The 22088-nt window shown below is 41.3% G+C and overlaps 3 protein-coding genes across 3 annotated transcripts; 1 reads left to right on the top strand and 2 right to left on the bottom strand.

The window, feature by feature from the left end:
• Window positions 1-1834: 1834 nt before the first annotated feature.
• On the bottom strand, window positions 1835-8125 carry arhgef33 (Rho guanine nucleotide exchange factor (GEF) 33). Its single transcript, XM_030787334.1, has 15 exons — window positions 8104-8125; window positions 7728-7771; window positions 7059-7223; window positions 6733-6830; window positions 6482-6588; window positions 6196-6312; window positions 5677-5803; window positions 5201-5333; window positions 4740-4847; window positions 4054-4146; window positions 3671-3882; window positions 3381-3455; window positions 2514-3150; window positions 2224-2366; window positions 1835-1961 (listed from the first exon to the last, which is right to left on the bottom strand). Exons 1-15 carry the CDS (start codon window positions 8123-8125, stop codon window positions 1835-1837), a joined length of 2208 nt encoding a protein of 735 aa, XP_030643194.1.
• A 1706-nt stretch (window positions 8126-9831) lies between these two features.
• morn2 (MORN repeat containing 2) lies at window positions 9832-11765 on the bottom strand. The gene is made up of 5 exons (XM_030787494.1): window positions 11759-11765; window positions 11278-11328; window positions 11022-11128; window positions 10107-10243; window positions 9832-9934 (listed from the first exon to the last, which is right to left on the bottom strand). Exons 1-5 carry the CDS (start codon window positions 11763-11765, stop codon window positions 9832-9834), a joined length of 405 nt encoding a protein of 134 aa, XP_030643354.1.
• Window positions 11766-12783: 1018 nt separating this feature from the next.
• fam149b1 (family with sequence similarity 149 member B1) lies at window positions 12784-22014 on the top strand. The gene is made up of 16 exons (XM_030787493.1): window positions 12784-12857; window positions 13372-13491; window positions 14426-14552; window positions 15692-15834; window positions 15949-16071; window positions 16509-16667; window positions 16911-17092; window positions 17382-17515; window positions 18252-18320; window positions 18953-19068; window positions 19227-19451; window positions 20385-20508; window positions 20689-20814; window positions 21111-21195; window positions 21431-21568; window positions 21935-22014. The coding sequence occupies exons 1-16, from the start codon at window positions 12811-12813 to the stop codon at window positions 22012-22014; spliced, it is 1998 nt and encodes a 665-aa protein (XP_030643353.1). The 5' UTR covers window positions 12784-12810.
• Window positions 22015-22088: the final 74 nt, after the last annotated feature.

Here is a 22088-nt window from a genome sequence, read left to right as displayed (position 1 = left end):
TTCTCCATATGTTTTTTTTTTTTTTTTGAAAGCCATGCCTCATAGTGTTTTTGTTTTGTGTAATATTTACTAATAACTGGTTTTGAAATTTGCACAAATGGTTATAGGAGAAAATGTGACTTTACAGTTTGCTAGTGTGACTATGTTATGGTTTCAACATAGACTGTATATGCAATACATGTATGCATACTTGAGGTATACGTCGCTTCGCATCAAGTGTGTGTATGTGAATGAAATACAAATGTGTTCTGACAAAGCTGTGATATAGATGATAGAGATTAGTCAGATACTTTCTGTTACAAATAATAAGAATGATAATTACATCAATGATATCAGTACCATTGAAGGTCAGCTTTTGCCACTGTAAAAAGTCCCAGTGATTGAGTATCTCTGTAAAATTCAGTTAAAAAAAATCATACCAGTGTTTAGTTTTTCTGTGGAGAGAACTCAGGCCTTTCCCAAACTATGAATTTTGAGAATGATAAGCATGTTTCATAGTTAAACAGAGAACAGAATGTCAATGAGTTTATACTAAAGATTCTGAATTTTGAGCAAGTATATCTAATCATACAAGGGTTTGTGGGTAATACTCACCTAATTCCCATGTCTGTGGTTTGATAACGCTGCAGAAATGGTTGTGCTTAATCTTGAACACTATCTGACAAATACACAAGAGGGCAGTACAGTCTTTACTCACACCATGAATATTTGCCTGGCTTGTTAGTTAACGTTCTCTGTGACCAAACCAGAAGTCGTTGTGTGTTCAGCTAGAGGAATTCAGCTTGTATGACACTGAATGTGTTCATTAGATTATAATGCCAAAATAATGTCTGCTGAGTTGATTAATAGCCAAATTGAGATGGGTGTCTACCTCGTAGGATGTTGTCTTTAAAACTCGCATTGTGGATTTGCATGAAACTGTATCATCATAGCATGGTTTCAAAAGTTATGCGACCTAAACACAACTAGGAAAGCTCATTTGACTGATATGTGTCTGTCATCGGCACACACACATACACACACATACACACATACAGCAAGCAATAACAAGATTTTAGAGGTCTATGATGCTACAGTTTTGTTAATAATCCTCAAAGGAATTAACACTATGAGATTGAAGTTGCTTTGGATTTACACAGTGAAATATGCATTAATGATGAACAAATTACTTCTGTCTGCAAAATTAACGTTTTTCATATTTCAGTGCATATTACTTGTATATATTGTAAAATAATATTGGTTTTACAGACTGTATAATTGCCTATATTTTATTTGAGATGTGGAACAGATTTAAAAGATGAAATAACATATTAAAAGAAGGATGGGATAACTGTTGCTGTCCTGTTGTTATTGTTAACAAACACAAACACACACACACACTCACACATACGGAATAAACGTGAGCTATTTTAGGTAGAGAAGATCTTTTTTTATTTCCTTTATGTTTATATATGTTTAATAATCTATTTATGAAATTAAAATTAGACACACTGATAAATGATTTTGCCAAGAAGAATTAAAGAATTTATCGAAATATGATAACACAATTACAATCTATTAAAGAAATTGTTGGGATTTATGTGTGTATGTAGGTGTGTTTGTGTGTCTGTGTATGTGAAAGTAAAATGACTTTTTGGAAAAGATAAAGACAAGTAATTTTTATGTGAAAGACATTTTAAGATTGTCCAGCAGTTGAATGTATCAGTTTGTATGCAGTTTCAGTTTGTATGTATCAGTAGATTATGGGTGTGAATATGTCACATTCTTTTTTCAAGCAGATTATGGATGTGTGTGTGTGTGTGTGTGTGTGTGTGTGTGTTATGTGTGCCTGTGTCTACACTGCTGTTCCTCTGTCGATATCTCCAGGATGAGTAGCTCTGTTAGGCCTCACAGAGTCCAGCTCATTGCAGCTCTGACTGTCTGTCTTCTCTCCGGCTTTGTCCTTACTATCTCCACTGGACCTGACACACACACACGTATACACACAATGGTAATAGTAACTTCGATAATATAAGTAATATGAGTAATATGCACTGGAGCTGAATGGTTGTAATATTACTCAGTGGACTTGACCTGTTGAAGAAGTTCTTGATCTTTGTGTGTGCGTGCGTGTATGTGTCTAAATGGAAGTATACTGTACTTATGTTCATGTCTCCAGGCTTGGTATTTCAGGTGCGTACGTGTGTGTGTGTGTGTATGAATGCATCTACTTGTCATTCTCACTTCTTCTTGAAGAGTTTCTTGAAGGAGCTCCTGAACCCTTTTCCTTCCTGCTTCCGGCTGCGCTCACTCAGTGGGATATGGCCGCTCTCGTCGGACATGCCCCTCCACTTTAGCTCCTCCCCCCAGACTGGACTGCCAGAGTCCTGAGAAAAAGCACACAGTGAGTACAGTTAACTTACAAAGAAACACACACACACTCACACACGTATTGACAACAGGAATTAATATCAACAGATATAAGCTTTACAGATGTATTTCTGCGTGTAATAGTGAGAGAGAGGAAAACTCACCTTCTTATGTGTGTGTTGTGCTTGCTCTTCAGTGTCTGTGTGTGTATGCGTGTCATGTCGTCGTTGAGGACTACTGTGTCTTAGCCTTGACTTAGCGCTTGATTGGCGCTCCAGCCTTGGGTGGGCGGGATTTTTTATCTGATGGACGTGACTGTCGATACTGTCCAACTGCAAGCCATTTAAAGATTTGCTCTTCCGCTGGACTGCTTGTAAGGGGCGTGGCCTCATCATCCCCACAGAATCAGGTGACACGCAGCCACGGCCTGTCCTGTAAACCCCGCTTCCGCTGTTACGCCCTCCTGTGTGTGATTGGTGTGCTGGGCTATGAGAGGGGCTACAGCGGACAAAAGCAATGTCGATACTGGAATCAGATGAGTGGGAAGGGCTTGAGCAGTGAGAGTTCCCGCCTCCGTATGGAAGGAACGCCCCTATGGCATCAGCAAGGGCGGAGCCTGGTCCTTCAGTCTCTGGGATACTGTGTAAAGGCCCAGGAGGAGGTTTCAGACGTGTCTCTGAATCAGATAAGAAAGACACGGGAGATGGAATCTCAGGGTCGTAACGATTAGGCTCCGCCTCCCAGTCTGGGTAACGTCTCACGGCTGCCTGCTTACTGCGTCTCAACCCTGGCACTGGGTCACTGTGAGAGACAGAGAATGACAGGAGAAAGGAAAATAGGTTTTAAAAATGCAACAGTGTTTGAGGATGAGAATATTGTCAGACCAACTTTGCTTAGCTGTCTAAGTGGCTGCTGAAAGACTTTTAAGGAGGGAAGAGGTACATAGCGAAAGAATGAATGTATGAATAAAGAGGCAAAGATGTGAGTCTATTATAGTGAATGATTATAGTGTGTCATATTATTTTACTCACAGTAGTGCATTACTGGTGCTGTAGTGAGAGCCACTCTCATACTCCACTGCCTTATAGAGCTGTTTCACTGAACATCTGACACAAAACACAGCAAACAAGTGGAGTCTTCATTACAGAAGCTCTCACATGTAAAAACACACGAACATTCTCTCTCTCTCTCTCTCTCTCTCTCTCTCTCTGACTCTCTCTCTCTCTCTCTCTCTCTCACTCTCTCTCTCTCTCTGTCTCTCACATACACACACACAACTTCTTTCTCTCTCTGTCTCTAACTCTCTCAGTTATTGGCTGACCTGCTGAGCTCCTTGCGAGAGTGCGGGGCTCGGTCCTGTTGGTGTGTGCGCAGGTTGTGTGTGTGCTCACGGATGCCATGTGTGTGAGTGAGGAGGTCCTGGTTGTGTTGGAGCAGGTGGTTGTACTGAGTGGTGAAGGAGCGAAGGTGCTGCACACACACCAGCAGCAAGTAATAGTCAGGATGTTCTGATTCTGTCTGCTGGAGCAAGCCCTGTAACACACACGCACACCCCCATGCACACACATCAGTTGACCAAAAAAAAACACACACTGACACTCAAAAGTCTACTTGGGACTCAGAGAAACGCATACAACCAGCATGTAAATTATGTGCCACATCTTGTCATTCTGATGTGGAGAAATGTGATCTCATTCTGTTCACCTGTAAGAGCCCAAGGTATTCTGGGATACGTTGGACGGGCTGAAGGAGAAGAGTGTGGAGAGGTGGGCGTGTCTCATCTCCCATGATGTCACCCTGGAACAGAGCAGATAGCTAGTCAAAGCCTAGATCGTCAGGCATACCTATTGCTATGCAAAAAGGCTTTCACTGTCAGATACAGTGTCATATTGTCTCATGTCATACTGTATTATGCTATGTCATATATGACATCACATATGACATCGCATCGCATCGCTTCACATCACATCACATCACATCACATCACATCACATCACATCACATCACATCACATCACATCACATCACATCGTAGTGCATCATATTGCATTGTGTCATATCTAAATAAATAAATTTTGTTTTATTTCTGACATCCAGGCAATTTGTTTAAAGATATCTTAAAGTGAGAACTAAAGTAATACAACTAACAATACTGGTAGTAACACACCTTACATAAAGCAGTTATGTAATAACTCAGGCATGAGATTCCTCTTCTGGAATTTGTCAGCTTTTCACTCCTTATACGTTTATATACCTTATACTATCTTATACGTTTATATTTTCACTCTTGCTATGAATCAGTTAAATTTCATTTCATGTGTAAAGTGGGTTTTTTTTCAGTAAATGGGATCATAGCTTAGTTGTTGTAGGTATGTTGACAGTATGCTTTACCTCCAGTAGTCCTGGGGTTTTTGAGGAGCTGGATGAGAAAAGGCTTACAACAGACAAGCATTCTGGAAGCTCCTTCAGATACGACACGTAGTGGTCTAAGAAATCACTCTGCAAAGCAAACGGTTACACACACAGTTACACACTGGTGCAAACTGTTACACACACACACACACACACACACACACACACACTGTTGTTACACCATCTAAATATCACTCTACATGCTGCAGCATACACAAATGCACACTTCTTCAGACAGTCTACATTTAATGATGTTATGCATACCAGCTACGCAAATGAACCCATTAGGTCTCCTGACTCACACACTGCATGATCTTATCAGTTTCTCCGGAGTTGATAGTTACCACACTATTATTCCCCTATCATAGTATGTCCAAGTGCAACTGTGCTCATTCATTCAAATGCATTTACTCTTGATGGATGTCAGGTTTTTAAAGCACCTCTTTACTGGTGAGCCTGAGGAATACGTCTCCCATGATGCCTTGCCACTGGCACTTGAGAACACGCTCCTGGAGGAGATGCAATAGTTCCAAGTGCTGCTGGATCAGAAAACGCAGTGATGAAGGGAATGGCCTGAGGACAAAGACACAGAAACAGAGATGAAGAGAGCTGTGAATTTAACTTGTGCTCTGCTGCACTGCTGAGAACAGACAACTATGCTTTATTCAGTGTTTCCTGTTGAAGATTAATTTGATTTAGACCAGCTATTTTAGACCTTGTGAGAGCCTCTGTGTGCATGTGTGCTTCTGTGTGTGTGTATGAGTGTCAGAGAGAAAGATAGAGGGGTAGAGTGAACATATATCATGAAAAAGAGCAGGGAAGAGTGTCTGTTTGTCTTTGAGATATGCTGAGATACTGGGCTATTTCCATATGCCTGTGCATGGAGAGAGAGGGAGAAAGAGAGAGAGAAAGTTACCTTTTGTCTTTGAGGTTAGCACTCTCTGAGCCATTGAAGGTAATATTGGCCTTCAGCAGGAGGGAAAGGTAAGAGACGTATACTCTCTCAGACTCCAACAGCTCCAGAGCAGCTGTCTGCCTCTGACCTAATCACAACATGTGCATATATAAATACACACACACACACACACACACACAAACAGCATTATCAAAGGCCTGTTTGGGAATAATTTCACCTGTAATTTGAGTAACTCTTTTTTTTAAGATTTTGTAAATTTAGTTTGGGTTGTGTCTGTGTCTGTGTATGTGTCTGTGTGTGATGATGATCATCCCAGAGTGATAGAGGCAGAGGGACTAGTGGAGGAATACCTGGCCTATGACTGCAGGGACCTGTGAGTGTGTGTGTGTGTGTGTGTGTGCGCGCGCGCGCGTGTGTGTGTGTGTGTGTGTGTGTGTGGTTCAGCTTCTTGAATATCATGGTAAATTCCTGTATGAGAGATAAATGTCCGCTGACCTAGTGGTAACATGTATGACTCACTGATCTCATGGTTATTCTGTTGTGTGAGGTCTTTGCTGTCTTTTCTCTCCCTCCACACTGGAGATCTGGTCCGATTTCTTGGAGACTGAACAGTACTGCCCTGCTCTGAGTGGGATGCTGAAAAACACACACACACACACACACACACACACACACACACACACACTTCAATTTTGCATACTATAGATGTGTAACAAAGGCCAAGAAGTGGGACTAGAGACAGTTTCTGGACTGGGAACTCAGGGTCAGGGTAATCTGATTTGACATTGACATCAGTGACACTCACTCTGATTGGACGGAAGGCTGCTGATGTAGTGCTGTATGAGGCTGAGTTCTGTTTGACTGGAAAGAGAAGCATGGCCATCCACTGACTCCTCCCCCCTGGAGTCTTTCCTGCCATTTGCAGAGATTCTATCAAAGGAAGCCAACATGAGAGAGGAAATGTTTTGGATGTTATATATATACATATATATATATATATATATATATATATATATGGTAGAGTGTGTGTGTGTGTGTGTGTAAGTCAGTGTTCACCTCTCTTGCCTACTCTGGAAAAGGTCCAAGTCTCTTTGTAGCTCCTTCTGTCTGCTGCTGAGCTCAGAGATTTGAGATAGAGCGCTGCTCAGGTCTTCCTGTGTACACCCACAGCACAACCATTACACAAACTTAATATATTGTGTAATTCAATCATTATACAACCATAGAATAACCATAACCATTATTATATGACAAAAAACAACCAAATCGAAATGAGCTATGTGTCTCTGTGTGTCTATATGTGTGTGTGTGTGTGTACCCCTGAAATGCTGGGTTATACATATGTTAGACAGAAATACGTTTTCACATGTAGTTGCAAGTACCTGTAACGTATTGAGTGTGTTTCGTAGAGAAAGGATCTTGTCATTCGTGTCTCTCTGGTGAGTGGATACTTTCTCTTCAAATATGATGTGATTCTGCTGCAAGGCGGAGACATCCTGGATGACATCTCCAAGTCCTGCCTTCAGCTCCGCCCACAGAGCCTGTAACTGTAGCAAGGCAGAAAGGTTAAGGTTCAAAGAAAGAGAGGGGGAGAGAGAGAGTTTACATTATTTTATCTAATGTAATTATAGTAGTGGAGTCCAGCTAAATTTAAATTCAGTCACATTTTCTCCATTAACAACTTATTGTCTTAGTGAATAGTTCACCGCAAATGGCCAACATTGATCTGTGTTGGTTTGTCTGTGTGTCTCTATGTGTGTGTGTGTGTGTGTGTGTGTGTGTGTGAGTTTTGACTGAGGAGATAAGTGAATCAGTTTACGTGAACAGACAGGGGAAAAAAGCTGCCCTTCTTCCTGCCTCCTGACACACACCAAACACAGTCATGTGAAAGCCATCAAAGAAAGAGGGAGTGAGGGAGCGAGAGAGAGAGAGAGAGAGAGGGAGAGAGAGAGGGAGAGAGACTTTTTTTGTGGCTTCCTTGTATTGCATGTCATTTTCCTGCCTTGTGTTTCAGCGTTGTATGTGTGTGTGATGTAGATGTGGCACCATACCTGAACTATGTGCAGGTCTGTCTCATTGATGTGCGTATCCGCTTCTGACAGGAAGAATAAGAGAGAAACAGTTATCATAATTAGTTTAGAAATGATACTTGTAGTGTATCTTGTCACAACTGTTACGTAACATACAAAATTAATACAGACACTGTAAATACCATTCAGATACATGTACAAATATGTTCTATCGGAAGAGAAAACATCACTGTTCATACTATTGGACTGTATCCTGACCTCATTATAATAATAATACTGTAATACTTGTTATAACCAACTGCATCATCCTACCTGTGTGTGTGTGCACATGCATATGTGTGTCAGTGTGTTTGTGTGTGTGTGGGAAGAGTGAAGCTAACACTTTCAAGTTTCTCACCTTCCAGTTTGCCATTTTCCATGCTGAACTGAAGGGTGCTGGGCTGTCTCTCTCCTATTTGCAAATATCTGTCCGCAACGTTTCAGAAGAGCACCGCTGCCTGGAGATCCACAATCCTCCTATCAGATGTCTCCGTTACTTTCCTCGAACTTTCCTGGCGGTTTTCTGAAAAGTTGTAGCCAACCATGAGAAGTTGAAGAGTTGAAGAGAAGTGTTGTACCTGTGATATTCCTCTCAAAGTGCGTTGCCTGTCTCTGTTGGAATCGCTGCCTGCTGGCTTCTCTCCCTCTTTTTTTTTTCCCTATCTCTCTGTCCCACCTATCTCATCCCTCGTTCTCTGAAGCATGTGAGTCTGATGAGCCCTTTAGACAAAAACAGGCCTTGTTTTACAGTAAGTGGAAGGATGGAGCAGAAGAGAGAGGGAGGAGAGAACTGGGTGGTGGTGTGTGTGGGGGGGGGGGGGGGGTAGCGGTTACTGATTCCTTCATGAAAACAATATCAGACTATTCAATTTCCTCTTCAGGCTTTCAGGCCAATTTACTTGAGTCAGAAACCCAACAGTGGTTGGAAGGGGAGTGGGACACCTCATACACACACACACACACACACACACACACCACACGCACACACACAGACACACATACACACACACACACAACTTTCTCTCTTGCATACATCCTCACTGGAGCAGAGTAACACACACCTAATAAACTGAGAAAACCACCCATTCTCATACAAATTTAGACCCATGAGCAATGTTCAGACTTCAGTTCAATATAACAAACTTTATTACCACAGAGAAAACAAATATAACATTTAGGATAACGAGTTCACCAGATGTGCATTGCGTCAACACAATAAGCGTGAGATGGACAGAAACACCCTTGAGAACTGTGGAACCTATATCATCTAAAAACACCGTCCTTCTGGATTCTACAGAGCTTTCTGCTCATATTACCCAATAAAATAAAACTGAAACATCAGAACACACTGTAAAGTTCTGAAACAGGCTCATGTTTATTTCATGTTTGTTTTGTGTCTCACTTAACTTCATGAAAGAATAAACACTCAAGAAAACAGTGGAAATTTTTAAATGTCAACACAGATATTGTATAAATACCATTTTCTATCCATATTTTCCACAGGAGATACAATACACCTAATTTTACGTCACTAACGAAGGGATAGCCTTGGTAAATAGGAGATGTCATTTTCTGAACAAAACAATCCAGCATTAGGAGAGATCTTAGATGTATTTCAATTATACAACTCAAGAGCAACTTAAGTACACAAACCCAGATGCACACAAACACACACACATACACAAACACACACACACACATACACACACACTAAACTTCCCAGAAGACAGGAAACCCTTTCTATGCTCTTACACAACCTCTGCTTTATTAGTGCAGTCATGAGCTTGGCCGTATGTGTGTGTGCGCGTGCGTGTGTGTCTGTGTGTGTGTGTGTGATTTTGAGTTGTTGATAAAAAATGTTCCGATTTTGAACAGGATATGCGTATTTCTCTGAAGGTCACACTGCTCTCACCAATCAGGATGTCTCTCTTTAACAATGTCTTTATTCTTATCCAAGTTTTAGACATAGTACACACCATGTTCTGCCTCTGGTATCACTACAGACAGGAGATGAGGCTCCTCATGGCTTTATGTATATGCTGCAGTCATATGGTTGGGAATGTGTTTTTGTATGACCTTGTGTGTACTACATGTTGTCTTTGAGGAATAATGTCTGGACCTTTTTGTCTTCAAAGTTTCCAGTCCATACAATACCCTGAGAGTCAATGAATTCTCCCTTTCCTTCCAACCTGTGGTGAGAAAGGAAAAGAACTGAACAGGCCTGAAAAGTACAAGAACTAGTATAAGACCAACAATGAAAAAAGAACTACATGCTAAAAAACTCTACATACCAAATATAAATGAGTGTTAGAAAGAGCTGATTTTATGAGTAGTTAAAAAATTCAAACATTTTCTAGAGACCTGTTGTTTTTGAAGGTACCCATGCATTTGCTCCCGTCTGGAAAGTGATATGTTCCAGTCCCATCGTACATGTTGTCTCTAAAGTGGCCCTCATACACTGCTCCTGAGGGATGACGTAGAGTCCCACTGCCATTCATCTACAACAGGACCATAAGACACTATATTACCCACAAAGCATTGCCTCACCACTGCCATTCATCTACAGCAGCACCGTGGGAAACCCTGGTTGCCACGGTGCACTGCTTTTTCACTGCCATTCATCTTTATCAGGACCATGAGAAGTGACTTGTATTCACAACACACTGCCCATTCAGTGCCAGGAGGGCCATAAGAAAATACATACCTGTAATAAACTGCCCTCCTACAGCCTTTCATTGAAACACAAAATAAAACACAGTAGATCACTCATCCACTGTCACTGATCTGCAAGATGACTCAAAGCTACACCATCCACAATGCTTTAGTCTTATTCACTGCAACAGAACAGTTCAAAACTACAGTAGTCACAATACATCACCAGGGTCACTGATTCATTTACAACAGAACAAAATATCTTCAACTGCTATTATAAACCACAGCTACACAAACTGATAAAAAAAATGTATCTTGAACAAACCATCAGGAGTTTCTTCAATCCAGCTGTAATTAATTTTGGGTCTCCATAAGGGGACCTAAAGAGCCTATCATACCTCACTTTCAACAGAGGCCCTACTGCTATTCACACACAAGGGTTACGCTAAAACACAACATGTCAGCAAGACCTTCAGACATCACAATTATTCTACAACGATCTCATCATCATAGATGTTATCTCATATTTGTATTTATCACATTTGCACAAATCAAACACTTGAGCACTTGGCATATAGAAATGGCATTACCCTTAGACAGACAAGCACATGAACATACACTTACCATATCATTGGTCCATTCTCCACTATATGTCAGTCCACTAGCTGATGTCTGTGTTCCCATACCTGCCCTCATTAACACGCCCTCAGAATTACGAAAGCACTCCCCCTCTGACACAAAAACAGATGCACACACACACACACACAGAGAGAGAGAGAGAGAGCGAGAGAGAGAATTAAGGCAAAAGTTGCATTTGACAGAAAGTGTAAAAATTCTAGCTGTTGCTTGTTTACAGTTCGTCACAAACATACACATTTACCATATGTGTCTCCATTTGGAAAAACGTATGATACCTCTCTCTTCCCGGTGTCTGGAATAAAATTGACAAACTAGATGAATACTTTAAACCTGCAGTACCACAGGTCAGACAGACCACTGACCACACTTTCGCTTTCCCCTTTCAGCACATTTAGTTTTCCAAGGAAAACATTTAAAAGTAATGTAGGCTGTGCGATAATAATTGTTACATGATGTTTTGCATTACCTTAGCCCATCTGTTACTAATGTCAAAACACAAGCACAAATTTAGGGGATAAACAAGTTATCTCTGTGTACCAGTTTTCACTTTTTCACCTCTGTGGTTTTAATTTTGAACACCTCTGAAGTGCTGAGACTGTAGTAGCATATCAGTAACAACAGTCCTTAGCTGGAAACCAAATGCTCCTCGTCCTCCTCCATCTTCTTCATTTATTGTTCAATTATTTGGGCCCAATGCCGCAAATTAGCATCTTGAAACTTACCAGTCATAGTTTGCCAGCGTAAAGCCTACTTTTTCCGGCTTACAGTTAGTTGGAAGTCAGTTTGTTTTCTTTCGCAAAGTTAAAAAAAATCTCCTTTAATTGAAGAAACCAACCAGCCACACAAACAAAAGTTATAAAACTTAAACAATATTAAAAGTCCAAAACATTTTCGTAGAAAAGATTAGCAACCTTCACCAGGTGACGCGTCACCATGGTAACCGCACAGCAACCTTCAGAATAATGTACCGATGTGTTGTAAACAAAACAAAACCAAGTATCTAAAATACTGTGCACAAGATTAATAAAATATGTACTCTGATGCAATTCAACACAGTACATTTTTTATCCAAAATATTTGATAAAATTGTAATGAATACAAAGTAATATTCACATTGTTATACTCCTCGGAACCCTTAGATGGAATCCGTGAGCATTTCGATCCGTTTTTCTGAGAACAGCATTCTCTAGGAAGGAATCTATGTAGCTGTAGTCATTATAAGTTGAGTAAAAATAACTTTCGTTGCACACCACACCATTATTGAAATACATTTCCCGAGAGGCACTGCGACCGAAAATGAGGTATCCATGACAATCTTGTTATTGTTGTCGGGATGCTAATCCTGTCAAGGCGTATTATACAATCAGTCAATAATGATTTTTGACATTGACAAAACAAATATTTTAACTAATTCATAGCATCGCAATGCTTTGATAATAACTTCTGGTCCTATCCGTGGCTTCATTCCTGAGCTAACTGTCTAGCTCGCTGCTCAGCTATTTGACTAGCTAGCTGTCTTGGCCTCTGAAGGAACCAACCGTGTTGGCTCTAGGTAGTTACGGGAAAAAACTGTGCCCACGGGTTGGCCAAATTCGGACAAATTTAGTCATTTCCACTCTATTTGACTGGGCTTTATGCATGTAACCTAGAGCTGAAGACAAGGAGGAATGAGATACCGCCGGCTGAGGTGGCAGTGGGCCTGGAGAGAGGAGAGGAGCGAGACGGAGGTGGATTTAGAGATGGACATGTGCCGATAAAAACAGCAGCTTACAGAATGATTTCACGATACAGCCGGAGGCCAGTATCGCACAATTTAGAGATGTGAGTGTCGAGTCCTAAATCACCTGAGATTGTCTTTGCTTTGACACGAACCATTTGAACTTCCAAGTGCAACTTAAAAATCTTGTTGCAGTACTGCGTAAATTTGTTTACTCCATTGTTGCACGACGTTAAATAGTGCACAAACTATCATAGTCTTGGGTTTAATAGATATCAAATATCTCATTTACTGCATTAAGCTTGGTTATGTGTGACAATTTGCGTGTCTGTCTCTCACATGATGGAATGAACAAACTGCTATCTCTGATAAAAAAAGGTTGATGATTCCAGCTCTTCGTGAGCTTACCATTATTTATAAACACACTCCTTAGAATAAATGACTGTTCTGGGTGTTTAAAGAGGAACTGCAAATAAAAAAAAAATTGTGCACTCCATTGAGTATACAGACCCATTATTTGATACCATAGCTTAATGTTCAGGATATTTTTCTATCTATACCTACACCGCAGAGTCCATAAAAACAAGAGAACAATGATTGGTCTGTATTTTGTTGCAGCCGCGGTATATCTCGAAGTAGCTTGGACCCTCATCCCTTACCAGAGGAGGCAGATGATGATGACTACCTCCCTCAGCATCTTCTCCATGACCTGCAGGAGGCTGTGTCCACCTACAACAGGTGATCAATGATTTACAGTGATTTTGCTACTGACACACTATGCTATATGTATATTATGTTGAACAGCTCCTCATAAACTTTGTTTGATCCCTCAACCATGTTTCATCTGTGTTTGTGTGTGTAAACAGATGCCAGCATGCAACATTTCAACAGTAAAAAAAAAAATGCTGTGTGGCTCATGTTTCCAGTTTTCCACTTACATAGGTTTACACAGGAATTTTGGATCCCGTAGATTATGCTATCAGATGGTATTAGATGTTTAGCCATAATCATGGGTTTTAAACTGACATTGAACAGTTGCTGCAAAATGCAAAACTGAAATTGTGAAAACTAGTTTTCTGAGACCACAGCGTAAAGGCACAGGACACCAAGACCCCAGGATAAAGGCTTCACTCGTGTGATTTCATCTATGGCTCTGTGTGCTTACCCTAAGGGAACTGATACTGTTGTTCTAGTTTCCATTGTTTTGGGACAGAGGCCAGACTTGATCTGCTGGTCTTTTGGAGTTTTGGTGATACCTTAATCAGTGGGTATATTTTAGGGAGGGATCTGTTCTGAATCTGCTGAGGTTAAAGTCATGATGAGCAGGACATGAAAGTCAATAATAACTATAAAGAGTCTTCTTCAAGTTTAGCAAGGCATGCTTGATTGTTGAAGTGAGCATAGTTTTAAACCACAGGCTTTGAGATTGAACTGCAGGCATTGGCTGAGTAGTTTTGACCTGTTCTAGCCTTTGGCACTTCTGCTATGTTCTAAAAACATGCTTCAAGAAAGGAAAACTTTAATCCCTTGAAAATGTTGTTTTATTCCTTGTCTGTGTTGTCATATGCCTTCTTTTGATGTGCACTCGGGTCAGGAAAGATATTCAGTTTCAGAGTAAATCTAAGACCAAGCTTTTTCAAAATTTCCTCTCTCTCTCTCCCTCTCTCAGTAGCTCGAATGCATCAGATTCTATGACAGATAACACAGGCGACACAGCGCGGTCTTGGTCTGGCATCCCCAGTTACACAAGCACGGAAATCTCCACTGAGCGCAGCTCTGTTTTCTCCTGGGGCTACGATGTGAGTCGGACACCGTGAAACCTGTTCTTAACATTTTAATGAATAAAAAAAGTACTATTCATTCTGACACTGTGAATACATTTTCCTTATGTTCATGCGTCTGCACATGACTCAAAAGTACAGGAGGTCATGACCATATAGAATCCATCAAGAGAGTCTGAGTGCGGCTATGTGATAACACAGATTTGGCAGGAGGACAAAACAATACATATTCATGAAGAGCTTTCATTTGAGATCAAACAAACACTCAATTTCAAACAACAGATAAAACAAACAGTGAAATAATGCATATGTTGATAGAGAGACTGAGATACGAGTCTTTTGCCTGTTCCAAAATCCTCTAACTAACACAGGGTATCCTAATAAGAAAGTTAAGTTTAAAGTAAGGTTTTCTGAGGTTGGAGCTGCAAATGGAAACCAGAATGACTCCCTCTTTTCAGGGCACAACAAATTAATATGTAAGCAGATCAACTCGCTCATTGAAGCTGTTCCTCAGAGTTTGAGCTTTAAATATTTGAATAAGTGCACAGTCCAAGAGCTCTAGAATGTTCCAGCCTGAATGCCTGATGCATTTTGTGCTGAAGAATCTGTTCCAACAAGCACACTTTGGTTGATGTGCCTCTTAAACCCCAATGATTTATTTACACACAAATGTGTAATCTATCTAAAACCCTTATGCATATGCACACACACGTACCAGGGTTAGACAGAATCATAAACAAACACATTCACCTTCAAGAAAACAAATTTATATTCATAGTGCACAGCGTCGTTACAACACTGTGGGGTCATGCTTATTCATGTCCTTACACACACACACACACACACACACACACACACACACACACACACACACACACACACACACACACACACACACCACATTCAAAAACACATCCCTGAGTGTCATTGGATCATCATTCTGTTTGCTTCATTGTAAAAGCAGATAATAGATGAGGAAAAGATCTACTAAATGTGTTGCTCTAGAGTGTATGTGTGAGTGTGAGAGAGTCTGAAAGAGGAATTGATGATTACATCAGATTTACTCATTCAGCTCCCCTCTCCCCTCTGTTTCCCCACTCCAACCACCTCCCCTCCCTCCCTCTCTCTCTCTCTCTCTGTCCTCTCTAACTGTGTAGGAGTTTGACAAGGCAGCCTCTCGGCAGGTGCAGCAGATGTTTGATGAGATTGATGAAGAGTTGTATGAGGGAAGGGGCGGGACTCAGCTCAGGGGACTACAAGACGAGTGTCACCAATGGGCTTCACGATTCCCCCACCTCCGGTATATGCACGCGCACACACACACACACACAGACATGCTTATACACCTGAACAGATCTGATGTCATTATGCCGTATGTTATGGGAGTGTTTGTATTTCTGTGTGTCCATAACAGGATCCTTGGGAAGCAGTTGGTGGGCCCGTCAGATGAAGGGTTCCAATGGTATGCCACCTCTGCCAAGGGCACCTCGTCAGCTAATCCAGTGGGTATAGAGGGCAAGGACAAAACAGGCACTGAGTAAGTTTTCAGTGTCTCAATACCCTTCAGTTCTGGATGTTTCATGGATGGTCACATGTTGAGTGTGCATGTATATGTGTTCAAGCTTAACTGTGTACAAGTTTTTTGTGAGTTTGAGTTCTGAGCCAAACTAAACTGTCTGTGTGTGTGTCTGTGTGTGTGTGTGTTGTTTCAGTTTTCTAGCAAACTGAGTATTTTGCATCTGCGATTTATAAATGAGAGTTCTCTCTGAGCTTTTATGACCTACATTTTGTCTGACATCATTGCCACTAACGAACCCACCATTGCACACTAAGTGAGAGAAGATGCTGTTTAGAGAACATAAAAAAAGAGTTTATAATTGTGTATTAGTTTAATGTGCGAGCATTTCTGCTTGCTTTTGAGAATGTTTGTAAGTGTATTTGTGTGTGCTAATAGGTGTGTATCTCTTTTGGTAGGTTGTGTGTTCATGGTCGCAGAGCCATCTTGACCAAGAGCTCTGCTGAACCAGACCAGCCCTCAAAGACACCCAGTGGTCTCCATGATGATGATCATCCCAGAGTGATAGAGGCAGAGGGACTAGTGGAGGAATACCTGGCCTATGACTGCACGGACCTGTGAGTGTGTGTGTGTGTGTGTGTGTGTGTGTGCGTGGTTCAGCTTCTTAAATATCACAGTAAATGCCTGTGTTAGAGATGAATGTCCGCTGACCTAGTGGTAACATCTTGTGGTCCCCACATACAAGTCCCCACTACTTTTCTCCAAAAGTGTGTGTGTAAGTGAGTGTCTTTAGCATCTTATACTCAAAATGCATTAAGCGCCTGTTAACAGAGCATACATGTTTGTGTGTGTGTGTGTAGTGATGAGGAGTGGGAGCGAGAGTGTGTAAACTCCTGCAGAAGGAGGACCTGCTTGCCTCCTGTTTCCCCATATCGCTGTCGCCGGGAGGCGGTGCTTGACCTATTGTTTGACGACGTATGGCGTGAGTTAATTGGCTGGATGGAGGAGTTGGTGCGACGGCATTGGGAGGGCTGCGTGTCAGGTACGATTTATTTTAATGTACTGACATTTTATACTAATCTGTTCACCATTTGTTCTGGATATTGTCATAGTCTATTTCTTGGTGAGTTATACGATATCATAGCTTTTTACCGAAATCTTAGCTCACATCAGTGTAACTTTGAATTAGATACGACTGTTGCCATAGACCTTTAATCACATTTATCATGTATAATGTAGGTTTAAGATTTACAGCACTGAGACACAAAAATCATGATGGTAATTTATCTCTAATGCTGATTCATGGTGATTCATACAACATTCACAAACAGATGATGAGAAGAACGTTGTTGCCCTCAGCCCTGCTCGTCCAGATTCCCAGAATCCTTTTCTCCTACTGTCCAGCCTCCCCACAGTGCTTCCCCGTCTTGGCCAACCCAGGATGCAGCAGCTCCCACAGCCTCAGGTCAGTCCTCTAGTGGATCACACGACCAGAGAGTCTGGGGTTATGGGATAGCCAGGAGAACACACAGGCAGACACTTCAGCCTGTGTCCTGTTTCTGGCTCAAGTGGTTGAAAACTAAGAAATGCCGGTTTTAACCAGAGGGGGGAGTCTCGCCAAGTTTGAGTTCCAAGTCAGTGTACTCTATGTGGTCTTGCAGAAGTGCAGAGTAGGGAGAATGTTCTTCGAAGCCAGTGTGGGGAGACTTTGAATTAATTAAATTAGAATTAAATGCTGACAAATATCAGTTTCAAGCACATTTGTTTTGGAATATTCTTGGCTTTTTAACCCCCCTCCCCTTTAGATATGCATATGTTTCCTCTGGCTTCTGTGGACAATTTTAGCAAAGTTTTGAATTATTGGAGGTATTGGATTTGTCTTAAATCACTGAACTCCATTTGTCAGCCCTGCCTTGACGGGACCATTAATGATATGTTATGACACCAGGCAGTTCTGTGGTAGTCTTCCATTTTCACCTCCCTGACATGCACACTGCTTTAACATGCTGTTTCACACCACTGTCAGCATTCTCTTCTCATCCCTTTTTCCAAGCTTCCAATTCATTAACTTTATGCCCTTTTTTTCTGTTTTTTCCTCTTCTGTCCTCTTCACTCCTCTCATATCACACAATGTGTTTCTGTTCTTCTCTTTCTCTCTCTCTCTGTTTCTCCTTTTCTCTGTCTTCAAATTGTTTCCAAAGAACACAAAGTCAAGGGGCTCAAAGCACAAGTCAAGACGGAAATCCAAAAGACAGAGAAAGCCATCTACTGTATGTAACCATTCCTGTAGCTCTGATCCTTAGCTAAGAGGGTCTGTGTGTATTATGTGGGCATGTCTTTTGCTCCCAAACTTAAAACCAAATTGAAAATGTGCTTATGTGCTTGTGCCTGTTGATTAACAGTCGTACCATGGTCCTCCTTTCTAACATTCTTACAAGTTTTTGATGACCTGTTTACCTTTCTGTAACTTTTTTTTCCCTGTTTACCTTTCAGTAACTTTTTTTTTCCTGTTTACCTTTCATTAACTTTTTTTCTGTGTCCACTAAGAGTCTGGCTGCTTTTGTTTTGCTCTGAGTTGAGTTCATAGTCATTTCAATGCATATTTTTTAATATACTTCTGCTTAAATGTTGGGTTGCTCCATCCAGTTACATTATTATTTCAAGTCAGAATCTGACTGACATAATTATGTTGGGAGTTAATTTTGTTGAGTTGTTAGAATCCAAACGTTAAGGATTACTAATGAGAATATCTGTGCCTTGTCTTTCATTTGCTATGCTCTATGTAACAGATCTGAGTATCTCTGTCTAATTCTCTGACCCCCTTTCCCCTCTTTACTGCCTTCATCACTCCTTTTCTCCACTCTTCTCCTTCATTCTCTTTCTGTCTCTTTCTCTCTCTCAGTCCAGCCGTGTGCCTGTAGGGGCTACAGCGGCACATCACAACCTGAATGACCTCATTATGATCCATGGTATTCCACTGCAGCAAAGGAACCTGGGAGTCCTGGACAGAGCAGCTCAGTAAGAACAGGGTTGAAGTCAGCATAATTCATAATTTCATATCCTCTCGAGTAAATCTTTTATTGGTTCACCCAGAGTGCAGGTCAACTTAATTCAATTCAGTTTTCTTCATTTCAATTTTAGTTCAGTTCAATACAGCTTCTATCTCATGTTTTTAGTGAGTGTGATGAACGGGTATCTCATCGACCAGACTCCAGTATTGTCCCTTCAGGTAAGCCACGCCCACGCCGTGCCATCGAACTTAGCACCTCCTCCTTGACTCGTCCTCCTCAGTCTGCACGCCGACGGAACCCCCCACCCCGCACACTGCTGCCTCTGGTTCCCGGCTTGAGTCAGGCCAGCACTGCAGGATCAATGGATGAAGTCATAAGAGGAACTAGACTGTGAGTTCCTGCTCTCTCTCTTTCTCTCTGTCTGTCTGTTGCCTTAGTCTTTTTCTTTTTTTTCGGTCTTGAGAGACGCTTTCTTTCAGTTAGCTCATTTTGGGGCCAAAACACACAATCCAAGAAATTTTGTAGTGGTCCTGTTGGCATTCACTTCTCCTGGCATTCAGTTAGCAGTTTGAAAAACAAGAAAAGACTGCACTCTGGGACCTTGTAGATTCAGTGAACATGTTTGTATGTCTGGCAACTGTACGGCTCGGAGTTGAACATGCTGATTGGAAACCTGCCCGTTCACTTGTACTTGGGGATTACAAAATGTACAGTTGATGGTGCTAGACAGTTTATACAGACTTTTTTGTACTTTTTATTTATCTTTTTTCCTCTTCATTTAGTTTCGAGGAAACCAAATGAAATAGACAGGAAAGAGCTTAGCCGATCTGGTGTGAGGTTCTGCAATGACCCAATAAATGGGGATTTCAAATTCAGATTCTCTCTCTCTCTCTCTCTCACTCTCCTTTTTCTGTCATATACCCTTTTTCTCACCTCTCCTCATTTTTTTCTCCTTTATCCGTGCCTGTTTGTGTGTAGGTACGTGTACGTGTGTGCCTGCTAGTGTTGCTCTGATCAGAACTCAGGAGACAGGAGACCTCAGTGTGAACTCTAAAACTTTTCATGTGCTTTACACTGAGTGAAGTGTAAAAATCTTACAGCTGTCAGTTCATTATGTTTTTCACCACATCGAAGGAGTTTTCCATTTTATTGAAAAATGTGCTTCCTTTTAACTTTTAAAAACTGGGTGATGTTGTTGTTTGGGGTGTTTTGGTACAGTTTTTTAGCCTGGCGTACATGACAGAATGTTTGAATGTGTTTTTTAAGAGAAACTCTGAAAAGGTATGTAAGCCCGTGTGTGTATGTGTGTGAACATCTTTCCAGTGCCACGCCCAGTGATCGTCTCGCCTCTCCTTCCATGCCTCTGAGTAGAAATACACTCCTCCCTCCCATTGGCACCAGTGACACAGAGCCCGTAAACACGGGACAACACACACGATCCACACAGGTAATGTACACACACTACTACACATGATCCACGCTTTGAACATTACTAACATTGATACTTGTATGAGGAATGACAGTGCATGTTAGTAAATGAGAGTGTATTTACCTGTATCGGAAAAAACATACCACTGTTCTGTGTGTGTGTGTGTGTGTGTGTGTGTGTGTGTGTGTGTTTGTGTAGCGTCTGCGGGGATCCTCCAGTCGGGCACACAGTGCCGTCACAGACGAGGCTGGTGGAATGTTGTCCAGAGACAGACTGCATCTACTGGACATGTTCTCCAGACCAAACACTACACACACATTCAGGGTAATGACACACATGCTCTCAGGCACTGTCCCTCCTTGCTGTGGAAACAAAAGGCACACATTCACAGTACCTTGTGGCACACATACACACTCCTGCTCCTAAACAGCACCTTAATATCTATCATTCTAAAACAGTTCCTCATTCTTCTCTGTTAGATTCAGGTAAACCTTTAAGAGTGTGTTTGACTTTATGTATGTTTTACTTGTGTTTTTATATGGCAGACTCACAGGCCTTGTCTGACTGTGTTTTGTTAGAATATGTAGATGAGTGTGTGTGAACTCTGTGATGTGTTTCAGTCAGACACCCCGTATCGCCGCTCCTTCACTGTCCTGGACAATAATGTGGGACAAGGACGCCAAGGCAGGGCATCAGTAGGCACAGGTACACACACACACACACACACACACACACACATGCAGCAAGTCACACATGCACGTACGTACACACAGACACACCATAGTTTCTGGTCACATTTTTCCATGCCGTTCAGGATGTTTGTTTTTTTTTCTTTCAAATAAATTATACTTGTATGTTAAGTAGCTAACTACTGTTGTTTTATCAGAGATATATTGTCAGTTATAAGCTTTGTATATGTTCTGTTGCATATGTATCACAGAGTCACTAGGCATTGGTGTAACAGGCATCAGCCTGGGGATTAGCAGCTCTTCCTTCCTAGATTCATTTACCCATCATCCCCTTGGCAACTCCCCCATTGAGGATGAGGAGGAACCAGACACAAAAGCCCCTCCCCCAGGTCAGTAGGAGCCAATGAAACCATATCCTCATACATTATTCATGAAATCTGATATCAAAGTATTAATTATCACCAAATGCCTTGAAGATGATTGTTGCCTAAGGATTAGCAAGGGGACCAATGGAATGTTTATTTATTTTTGTATTTATTTTCCTCAGTTGTTAATTATTTAGTGTTTTGTTCATGTTAATGTTCCCTAGGTATACTTTAGTAACTAATTAAAAAAGCTCAGTTGTGTGCTTGTGATATTTCAAATCCAAAGTATTGGCTACTTTGAGATGTTAATTTTACTCAAAAGTAACTTTATTATCATGCACATCTGTAAATACTAGATGCTCATATTTAAATCTCTCTCTCCCTCTCTAGCATTAGTAGTCCCTGCGTCAGTTCAAGCACGCTCCCACAACCGTGGAGGCACAGCACGAAGCAGCAGACTAGGACTCTAACCTCCACCACACACACACACACACACACACCTCTAATATGTACTTTCTTCCATGAACACTTAATGAACAAAGAG

Source organism: Chanos chanos, chromosome 10, assembly GCF_902362185.1.
Source record: "Chanos chanos chromosome 10, fChaCha1.1, whole genome shotgun sequence".
NCBI lineage: Eukaryota > Metazoa > Chordata > Actinopteri > Gonorynchiformes > Chanidae > Chanos > Chanos chanos.
The sequence above is the reverse complement of the archived record's forward strand: the minus strand, read 5'-3'. Positions and strand labels throughout refer to the sequence as shown.